At 42.2% G+C, this 11,856-nt stretch overlaps 1 protein-coding gene across 1 annotated transcript; it reads left to right on the plus strand.

The window, feature by feature from the left end:
• Window positions 1-6,338: 6,338 nt before the first annotated feature.
• On the plus strand, window positions 6,339-7,871 carry LOC307238032 (7-alpha-hydroxycholest-4-en-3-one 12-alpha-hydroxylase-like; the record flags this gene model as incomplete). The annotated part of the gene is made up of 1 exon (XM_080010876.1): window positions 6,339-7,871. The coding sequence occupies one exon, from the start codon at window positions 6,339-6,341 to the stop codon at window positions 7,869-7,871; it is 1,533 nt and encodes a 510-aa protein (XP_079867002.1).
• Between the last annotated feature and the right edge of the window lie 3,985 nt (window positions 7,872-11,856).

The raw sequence follows: 11,856 nt of genomic DNA on the forward strand, positions 1-11,856 counted from the left end.
AAAGAAACACAACATAAATTACCATAATTATGCAGATGATTCACAACTGTACATATCCATATCTCCTGATGACCTACACCCCATACACTCCCTCACTCAGTGTATTAATGATATTAATGTCTGGATGTCACAGAACGTTTTACAACTAAACAAAGATAAAACAGAAATACTCATCTTTGGTGCAAAGGCTCAGTCACAGAAAATTGCAGCTAATCTCAGTTATCTGTCTCTGGAGAGCAGGAATGAAGCCAGAAATCTGGGTGTAATCTTAGACGGCAATGTAAATTTTAAGAGCCATATCAATCACATCACAAAATCAGCCTTCTACCATCTAAAACATATTTCAAAAAGAAGAGGATTCCGGTCAAAACTAGACTCTGAAGAAGTTATCCATGCATTCATAATGAGTAGATTGGACTTCTGTAATGGCCTATTCACCGGCCTCCCGAAATCAGCAGTGCAGCGGCTACAGTTAATCCCAAATGCGGCTGCACACGTTCTCACTGGGTCAAAAAAGTTTGAACACATCACACCTGTTCTGAGATCTCTACATTGGCTCCCTGTTAAAACAAGGATTGATTTTTAAGATTCTGCTACTTGTATATAAAGCTCTAAATGGCCTTGCACCTCAGTATATAAAATAAATGCTAATTATACACAAACCAGAAAGAACTCTCAGGTCCACATGCAGTGGTCTTTTAACCATCACTCGTATCAACTCTAAAGCAGGGGAGGCTGCCTTCTGTATCTATGCCCCAAGTAAATGGAACACCCTGCTGAGGGACCTGAGGCCCCCCACACTGAACACTTTGAAAAGCAGGTTAAAAACCTTGCTGTTCACTACAGTCTATGACTGAGTTCTGTGCATGTGTGTATCTGTATGCTGTGAGATCTGTTTATTCTTCACTGACTGTTCTTATGATTGCACAGCATTTTATGTGATCTCTTTGATTGTATTTCTCTGTAAAGCGCATTGTGTTGGCTTGGTATGAAATGTGCTTTATAAATGAAGTGTGACTTGACAAGAGTTGAAATATATTACAAATTCAGCATATGAATGAATTTTACTTAAACTTTGAAAAGATGGTTCATCCATTTGTTAGCACAGGTCAATTAAATAAACAAATAGATAGATGGATAGAAAGATAGATAGATAGATAGATAGATTGATAGATAGATAGATAGATAGATAGATAGATAGATAGATAGATAGATAGATAGATAGATAGCCGCCTTCTTCCATTTCACCACAGCAGCACCATCCACCACTCCATCTCTCTCTCTCTCTCTCTCTCTCTCTCTCTCTCTCTCTCTCTCTCTCTCTCTCTCTCTCTTTCTCCAGATAAACTGAATAACAAAGCCGGGCTTGCTTGGGGAGCTGGAGGCTCTTAAGCTCTGACTTGATCTTGTCATAACCGGCCATGACAGCGGCTGAGCCGGGGCGAGCCCCAAGGAGCAGAGGACCCAGTCAGGGTCATTTGGACTAGCAGAGATATGTGTTCACCTTCCTTCCAGACGTCTTAGCACCCTTGAACCCTTCTCCCCTTCTAGTACAGATCTATCAGTCACAGTGACTGCAGTGTACATTCATGAGTCGAGGGTGTCGTTTTACGCCGTAGGCAGAAATAAACTGGAATCCTGACCAAAAACAATAAGAGATAAAGTAGGACTATTGAGCTCTTGATGCAAGTATGATTAATATTGTGCAAAGAGCATCTCATTATTTCGGTTGACCTATTTTCGCGTGAGTATATTTACGCCTTTACATGTATGACAAATTACTTCTACCATTTGAGGTTCTGTATCAGTCATGTTTTTTTCCTTTAACATAATGAAAATACAATTTTGAAAATAATTATTTTGGTAAAAATCCTAGGCTTTGGTGACTCAGTGGTATTAAGCCAGTTGCTAGATGAAACAACAATGAAACAGTAAAACATGTTTCCCTGAGTCCCTTGCTCTAGAGGAAAAATTTAAATAACTTTTTCACAACAAAACATTTCTATTTAATTTGAATTAGTTCAATATTTGTTTTGCATGTAATGCGTAACATGACATTTGTTTGCCAGAGAAAATAAATGGCAAACTCATGATCCGCGTGGTATTTAATCCATTGTTTGTCATCTTTGAATACGTAACATATAAAAAAAATTCCGGTCCACATGACAACTGTGTTTTAACCGCAAGCTGTCATTCAATCTATTCATGATTTATATTTTGATGCCATGTATTATGCAAAAAGAACATTTAATTTCCCTTAGCTATTTATAAACCGTGGCAGCACAGGGGTAAATGGTAGTAAGGTTGCACCTACCTGTCCATGAGGGTAATGCGGTTATTAATGGAGGGGCATCCTGGGCTGGCATCCAGAGGCATAGTTATGCTGCTCAGGCTCGGAAGCCGCATGAGAGAGACAATGGGGCATTTTTCTTCAAAACCCCTCACCACCAAGTACAGGCAGAAATCTCAGCGTCACACCAATGGCCCCCATTGTTCTGGGTCCTGTCTGTCTTCTTCACTGAGGCTCAGCTATTGATATCTATCATCCAGAGTGACTTTGTTGTAGCCCCCAGTCATTCGCACCCCAAAGTTAAGACTGATGTGGACCTCCACAGCTAAACCAATCTGCGAGTGGAGTGACTAACTCGGGGCATTGTTAAGTCAAATGAGCAGTATTGTAATATGTTTAGATATGGTGAGTCCCTTTTTTTCAGGCCAATGTGCACAATAGGCCGATTCAATCAACAGCCATCCTCACCAACTGTCCAAAGTTTGATCCAAATCACATGGGAATCATCTGTAGACTGTCAGACACATCAGGTGATCACATTACTTGCATTAACATACAGCGCTGACCATACATAATTGAACAGTGACACATTTTCTGTTGTTTTGCCTCTTTAATCTTTAGGTTTCGATTAACAATCAAACAATTAAAGTACCGGTAGAGTGGAGAATCTCCGCTGTGCGTCTTACTGTGCAACATTGCAGCCACAATGCCGGGGGGACCGCACAGCACGGGCTCGGCTTGGCATGAGTTCACGGTCTCCCTGAAGACACCTTTTGCTCCAGGTGTTTTTTTTCCCAAAACAGCGTTTTACCCCAAACTCCGGGTTCTTAGCTTAGTTTAACTTATTTCACCACTGATGCTCCATTTCCGACCTGGTGTTTATAAAGTGTTGGGGACAGGACAATGCAAAGTATGACCTCGTATACGTCATCGGGTCATGATTTAGCCCCGCCCAAAAAATCCAGACCACAACATTGGCGAGAAACAGTTTAAGGGTCTAACCCCACAATTCAGTACTTTATCGTATTTTCACATGTTAATTGAAAATTACCTTCTAAAATGTATAATGTGTTTAGAAACAAATCACTGAATTCACTTCACAGGGACTTTAACATGAGCTCCAATTTGAGAGTATTTACATGAATATCGGTTAAAAAAAACCCTTTTCAGGCTTAATCACATTTTTTCAGCTAACCAAAAGTATTTGAATACAAAGTACAATCAAGCCAAAAATGAGGGAGTTATGATTAATGCATTATTTCAGTAGAAGCCTCTTCTGATTAATTGTCCGACTGAAGTCAGTGAGGAAATTATTAAAGAGAAACCTCTACTTAAGTTATTCATCCATATATCCTGCAATTTTGGCTTGATTGTGATGACTAATGTCTTATTTTACACCTTAACACCTTCCATTTGACATACACTCAGCCGACATAGCCCCATAGAGACTTCATCCAAAACATACCCAACAGTTATATAGTGATCTTTCCAAATACTTACTGTACATACTAATACTATGCAAAGAAAGGATTGTTTTCTCAAAATTATGTAACCGATATTCATGTAAATACTCTCAAAATCTAAGTTGTCTTTAAAGTGTAAAGACAGCTTCTTTGCTTTGACTTATGAAGTAAATGATGATTGCACAGTGTAATGGCTATGAAATATTGATGCCATCGGCTTTAAGATTGATTCCCGATAAGCCTCGATATCACTATGCACTATGTACTCTGTCTGTCACCAGGTACAATTATATCTATCTATCTATCTATCTATCTATCTATAAATCTATCTATGTGATTTTGAACAGTAGAGCTTCCACGTCGCGTCTACCACACAACATACTTTTAATGCAATATAAAAGTGTGACTATTTCAATTTACCTCTTCAATGAACATGCTTCTTTATTCTATCTTGTTTCCAAAGTGGTGTTGATAATTTTTTCACGGAGCTAGGCTATGAGGAAAATGTAAAGTGATCTGGTTGTCTTTGCGACAGCAGTGCAAACAATAATACCAATTTAAGCCCATTTTAATTGTTTGATTGTTAATCAGAACATTTAGAGTACAGGGCCAAAACTACAGAAAACATGTCACTGTCAATTACTTATAGTCAGCACTGTATGTGATATTAACAACTTCACCTGTAAGGTGCTTGATAAAATGTTATTATTCAATTTCAGGTTCTGGATCACTTGCAGTCTTTCTTTCATTAGGCCCGCCCAGCCGCCAACCACACCCCCACGCCAACCCGTCAGTGTGCCACCCACCCCGGAAACCCCAGTGGTTAAAAGAGGCGCCATTCTCCATATACATGTCAGTGTACCATCAAAATGATTTTGAAGCTGTTATTTTAAGGTAAAAAAGTAACATAGTGTTGCTTTAATGAAGCTTGTATGAAATTGAATGTTTTGGCTTGAGCATTTGCTAGTACGGAATGTGTAGCCGACATCACATTGCTGGAGCAAACCACTATATTTGGTTTCCTCGCATTGACTGTGTAAATCTTGACTGCAGATGGAAAAAACTGCCACAGAAAATCTTGCAACCATCTTGTGTGAAACCTCAACCCTTGTTTTTCTCCCTTCCGGTGTCCATTTTTATACATTTCGTATATTTCAGCTATTTCTCTATGTAATTGAATGGAAATGATCCCCCAAAAATGGCAACCGGTGTCCATAGCAAACCGATAGCAGCGGGACGGGGCTACAGAGCTCCGAGATTGAGTCACTTATGTCTGCAGTGCAGCCCATTGCGAACAGTGCAGCAGGGGTGGGCAACACCGCAAAATTTGTTTTCGATCTGATACCAAGTAATCCCAGGGCCAGAATGGCCCAAAACAAACTGTTATTATTGGTTTTTTTTGAAGAAATGGGGGAAACGGGGACGTGCAGTGGAGCGCTTTCGCTGATAGATTTTTCTATCAGTGAAAGCAATGGGCACATGAGGTGCGTGCAAAAAGGATTTGCCGTTAACACATTGACGGGCACCAAACAAGAACAAGTGAGGAAAATACAGTATTGAGAGAAAGGGGTCCTTTTTTGGTATCCATCCTATTTATTATAGAATCGATCTTCAAAACGAGACGAAGTATTGGTAGTATCAACACTTTTGGTATCGTTCTGCCCACCCCTACAAATACTGTGACAGCTGTGACCCTGCAGCCCGTTCTGAACAGGCATGTTTTGAATGGGCACAGCACTAGTTGAAGCCTGTAACAGCAAATAGAAAAAAATATTCAACCATATAATTCAGTTATTTGTGTTATCATTACTTTGGTCTCTGGGGGTTCACTACTGTATGTGAAGAGTATTTAATTGTGTGATTTTTTTTTTTGTGTAAAAGAGGTGAAATCCTATTAATTGTTTGTTTTATACAGTACAGCAATTATACAGGAATCAAACCCAGGACCTTCTTGCTGTGAGGCAGCAGTGCAATGCACTGCGCCACCGTGCTATCAGACCATTATTACTATTAGATTGACATGGAGTCAGACAGACATATGGAGTTCTGATAAGCCAGTCATAATTAATAAGGCATCACATATTGGGAACTGGCACTCGGCTTATACAGATCCTGTTATTCTTATGCCTGCTTGAGACATAAAAAAAAATTAAACAATGACTAAATTCAGAAAGGGTCAGTTGATAAAGTTTGGCATTAAAACTGGACACATTGATGCGAAACTACTTATAAACTTAGTATATACTGAGTTCAACATTAAGGTTTAGCTATCTGAATAAAATGGAACACTGGGTCCAGTGTTCAGTGATTTGTACAGATTTAAAAGAACACAATATTGTTCTAAAATACTTTGTTAAACTCCTTTAAACTTTTTAACTTTGGTGAACCCTTCATCAATATTATGAATGTTTAATAAAAATAGAGCAGTTCTGTTATAGTTATATTATATTAATAAAGAATCAGATGTAGTGCTGAGGTGCTGCAAACCACTCCCACTTCTAAAGAGGCAGATTAATTATTTTTAGCTTTTGACTATTTAGTGCTGGAACCTCAATGCCCTATGTGACTGTAACAGGAAAACAGCTATGGCTTTCCTCCTGTCCATTCTACTTGCTGTGCTACTCTCTCTCCTTGGAGGGCTTTACTTTTTAGGAGCATCCAGGCAACGGCGTCCAGGAGAACCACCTCTGGACAAAGGTCCAATCCCCTGGCTCGGACATGTTTTGGAGTTTCGCAGGAACATGGCAAAGTTCTTAGAGAGGATGAAAAAAAAACATGGGGACATTTTCACAGTACAGCTTGGAGGGAATTACTTCACCTTCATCATGGACCCTCATTCTTTTGGTGCAGTTGTTAAGGAAGCTCGTGCTAAATTGGACTTCCAAAACTTTGCAAGAAAACTGGTGGAGAGAGTATTTGGTTATAAGGTAGCGAAAAATGAGAAGCTTCTTCAGGTTTCACACAACAAACATCTAAAAGGTGACGGGCTGGTTTTATTGACAGAAGCCATGATGAATAATTTGCAGAAGCTCATGCTACACAGTATTGGAACAGGAGAAGAACAAAAGACCTGGATCGAGGACAGACTCTTTATTTATTGCTACAATATTGTTTTTAGGGGAGGCTATCTGTCGCTGTTTGGCAGTGTGACACCTGAAACATCTGGGAGCACCGAGAAGGCCAATGAGATGGACAGACAAGAATCAGACAGACTATTTACTGAGTTTCGTAAATATGACCAACTCTTCCCAAAACTGATGTCTGGCGTACTGACACCCTGGGGGATGATGACGGCAAAGAGGTTAATGAAGTTGTTCTGGAATGAACTGTCAGTGCAGAAGATCAAGACCAAGGACAATGTAAGTGGTTGGGTGACTGACATGTACCAGATGAGAGCAGAGAATGGAATGAAGGAGTTCATGCAAGATCGATACATGTTTGTTTTGCTGTGGGTTTCCCAGGGTAACACAGGGCCTTCTTCATTTTGGCTTCTCCTTTACCTTTTGAAACATCCTGAAGCCATGACAGCTGTCAAGGATGAGGTCGATAAGGTTGTGAGAGAATCTGGTCAGGAAGTGAGACGTGGTGGCCCTCTCATCAACCTGACCAGGGACATGCTGCAGAAAACACCAATCCTAGACAGTGCTGTGGAGGAGACCCTCCGATTGACTGTTGCTCCGGTTCTTACGAGAGCTGTTCTCCAGGACATGACCCTCAAAATGGCTGACAGCCGTGGGTATGGTCTTCGTGAGGGCGATTTTGTTTCACTCTTCCCATACACTGCTTTTCATATTGACCCAGAAATCCACCCTGATCCACACTCATTCAAATATGATCGCTTTCTCAACCCGGATGGCAGCAGGAAAACTGCTTTTTACAAAGGAGGGAAGAAGCTGAAGTCAAGCACAATGCCTTGGGGAGCTGGGATCAGTATGTGTCCTGGACGTTTCTTTGCCACCAATGAGCTTAAGCAGTTTGTTTTCCTCATGCTATTGTACTTTGAGATGGAACTGACAAATCCTGATGAGGAAATACCTGATATTGATACCACACGGTGGGGTCTTGGTACTGTGCATCCCATCAGAGATATGTATTTCAGATACAGACTTAGACTTTAAACTTCAAAATGAAAAACACAATATTTAATCAAATTTTAGTTATAATCAATATAAGTCATGTTTTGATTGTGTTAATTAAGATGGGGTTTTTTTTAGCTATGATACACAATTTTTTGAATTACAATATACAATCTAGGGTTTCCAACTTTCGTGAACTCGCTGTGGTTTACTAAGAATGACAAAATATAAAGTGAATGCAATATGCTACTGCATCTTTTAACGACAAGCATTAAAGTCTCTCCAGAATTCTGTTGGACCGATCGTGGTTGGCCTGCTGAAAAAATGTCTAATGTCCTGTGAAAATATAGAAAATGTGTTTGTTTCTGCTTTGTAGAGTCTTGTCATTTAGCATGAGACTTGTTTGAGTAGTGTGAGGGAAGAAACTCTGCATCATCAGGCAACTACTGTTATAGTAGGAAATAAAAAACATTAATCACTGTATTTAATAAATGGTATTATGTTTCTTTTTTCTTTCTGTATCCTAATATTTAAGATTCTAAATAACTTGAATGAATACATATAAAACAGTCATGACATGATTGAGATGTCCTTGACTTGGAGGCAAAACTATGTTGAATGGGGTTGCCAATAAAAAAAAAAACGGATCACGTAATCACGTAATTTCCTGATGGCTGTTCCTTTGAAAAATTTAAATGCTATAACCGCTCCCTCCAAGAGGGTGTTGCAGCACCCCCTTGTGGAAAACACTTAGTACTGACTAAAGCATGTACAACTTGTGAATACAATATTGGCCCATTTGCCAGACCGCCATTTTGAAATATTGTTGGTCATCAGAGTGTTTACTTGGAAAATTATTGTTCAGATTGTGATAGAAAATTTGTTAATTTTTTCAACTGTCATATTAACACTGTTTGTAATATTTAATTTGTAAAAAAAAACAAAACAGCATATAATGATTAAAGTGATACTCCAATTAATTGTAATTTGTTTGTCATCTATCTTACCCAGATTCAAACAAGAAGGTCAAATCCAATTTCATCCCTGTGTATTAATGTGGAACACTCAAGCTGCTTTCACACATGCACTTTGTACAATGTCTGTATAATCAGGTCTGGACATTGTCCGGACCTGATTATCCAACATTGTCGGGAAAATGAGGTCCGGACATTGTCCGGAGTTGCCCTTTCACACATGTAACACACAACTGGACATAATCCGTGTCAGACGCATGCCTGGAAATACTCTGTTTGGTTTAGACGAAGGGCAGATCCTTGGTACAGCGTGCACAAGGTAGGACGTGACGCAATGACACTGGCGTTTTAGAACACCCAAGATGGCGGACAAAGCTACCGATTTGTCTTTTTTAGCCTTGATTCTCCATGTATTTGGAGAAGGAAAGGAATTGAACGGAAAGCAGAAAGGAGGACGACGCAGCTATGCTCCGTGCACGATGATCCGCACAGGTAAATAACTGGCGCATGATAGAGATGTACTCAACACCCAACACGCCCACACGCTTGCTGTGAATGCGCCGGACAATTACCTGCTCTGTTCACACATATTTCTTATTCGGAGAATTACGCAGAGTTGGAAGTGGAGTGCTGGCTCGGTAAAGTCTGAGTAATGTCCAGTCCAAAGGATTCGGACATTTGCGTTCACACATACAGTGCCACCGGGGAATGTACTGATAATATCAGGGTTAAAGTGCATGTGTTCAATCAGCTTAAAAGGTGTCAACTTTTCCAAGAAGGAACATGTTGTTGTATATGCTAAATAGCAGTACTGAATTTTTACTTCCCCTTCTGACCGCCTGAGGGGGTTTAACCTCAGCTCTATGCAGGTTTGTGCAGACTGAATAGAACACAATATTCTTCTACAAGACTTTGTTAGACTCCCTTAAACTTTCTAACTTTGGTGAACCCTTTATGAGTATTATGAATATGTTTTATGTATGTATTATGTATGTTCCACAGTAGAAGGACCTGAGGATCCTCACCGAGACCCGGAACTTCCTCAGCTGCCTGAGGTGGGAAAGACGCTGCCTTGCCTTTCCCACCAGAGTGTCTGTATGTCAAGTCCATGTTAAATCCTCTGTGATGTGGACTCCCAGGTACTTGAAGCTGCTCACCCTTTCGACACAGGTCCCATTAATCACCAAGGGCGCGTGCTGTAGTAATCCACGCCTGAAGTTCACAATCAGCTCCTTAGTTTTGTTGACATTCAGGTGGAGGCTGTTGCCCTGGCACCAGAGTGACAGGTCAGTCACCTCCTCGCGGTAGGCCTTCGCATCACCGTTGGAGATCAGGCCCACGACAACGGTGTCATCAGCAAACTTGATGATGGTGTTGGAGCTGGACCTGGCCACACAGTCATGTGTGTACAGAGAGTACAGAAGGGGATGAGGACGCAGCCCTGGGGGGATCCTGTGTTCAGAGTGAGGGAGCTGGACATGTGCTTCCCTACCCTAACCACCTGGGGCCGGGCTGAGAGGAAGTTCAGGATCCAGGCACACAGCGGAGTATTCAGTCCGAGCTCCTTCAGCTTGACAGCCAGTCCGGTGGGGACTATGGTATTGAAAGCTTAACTATAATCGATGAACAGCAATCTCACATAGGCCCCCTTCCGGCCATCCAGGTGCGTGAGCGTGGTGTTCAGTACCTGGGGAAACCGCGTCATCCGTGGATCTGCTCTGCTGGGAAGCGACCTGCAGTGGGTCCAAGGTGCGGGGGAGGGAGGCGCAGATATAATCCTTAATCAGCCTCTCGAGACACTTCATGACCACCGAGGTGAGTGCCACTGGACGGTAGTCATTCAGGTAGGCAGGAGAGACGATCGTTGGGACAGGAACGACAGTGTACCTCTTGAAGCAGGACGGGACCACTGGTTCAGCCAGGGAGATGTTGAACATTGTAGTGAACACTTGGGCTAGCTGGTTAGCACAGGTCTTCAGTACTCGCCCAAATATGCCATCTGGGCCCACAGCTTTCCTGGTGTTCACCCGCATCAGAGCCCTCCTGACGTCATGCTCAGACACTGAGAGTGCGCGCTCATCCCCAGCAGTGTAACTCCAATTAGCCGGCGAGGTAGCGGTGCTGTTGCCAGTCTCAAACCGCGCATAAAAGGATTTCAGTTTGTTGGCTAGGGAGGCACCGACACTCGTGACTGGGGAGGGGCTGCTCTTGTAGTTTGTTATATTCTGCAGCCCCTGCGACAAGCGTCTGGTGTCCCGTTGCTCCATCTGTAGCTCCACAGTCTCTCTGTACATCCGTTTAGCATCCTTCACCGCCCTCCGCAGATTGTATGACATCACTTTGTAATTGTCTATATTTCCGGATACAAGACCGTCGTTGTAATCGGCCGTGCGAGCATTCAGCGCGCAGTGGATGGATCTTTCAACCCACGGCTTCTGGTTTAGAAATATCCAAACTTTCACCGTGGGAACGATGCTGTCCGATAACGTAGCCCCGAAGCCGCTACGTCCGTAAACTCGCTGACATCATTTGAACTTGATTGGAACATGTCCCAGTCAATGTCACGCAGAGCGTCCTGAAGCGCAACCTCTGATTGGTCCGTCCACCGCTTCACTTCCCTCATCACCACCAATTCTTGCACGATCAGAGGCCTGTAAACGGGAAGCAGCGAAATCCTGGCGTGATCTGATTTCCCAAAAGCAGGGAGCGAGACGGTGTTGTATCCGTTCTTGTACGGTGTGTGACAGTGGTCCAAAGTTCTATCTCCCCCAGTGGCACACGTGATGTGTTGATAGAAATTAGGCAGACCTTTTATAAAGTTTGCCCTGTTAACGTCCCCAGTCACCACCACAGCCGCGTTGGGATGTTTGATTTGAAATCCGCACAACACACCATACAGGTCCGACAGTGCTGTGTCGGTGACTGCTTGCGGTGGAATATTAATGGCTGTGATGATGACCCTGCTGAATTCCCGGGGAGATAAAATGGACGGCATAAGATCGTCAGCTGTTCCAGGTTCAGCGAGCAGGAGCGGGAGAGAGACTTGGTGTTGT

This window comes from Zeus faber (genome assembly GCF_960531495.2).
Source record: "Zeus faber genome assembly, chromosome: 12".
NCBI classification, from domain to species: Eukaryota; Metazoa; Chordata; class Actinopteri; order Zeiformes; family Zeidae; genus Zeus; species Zeus faber.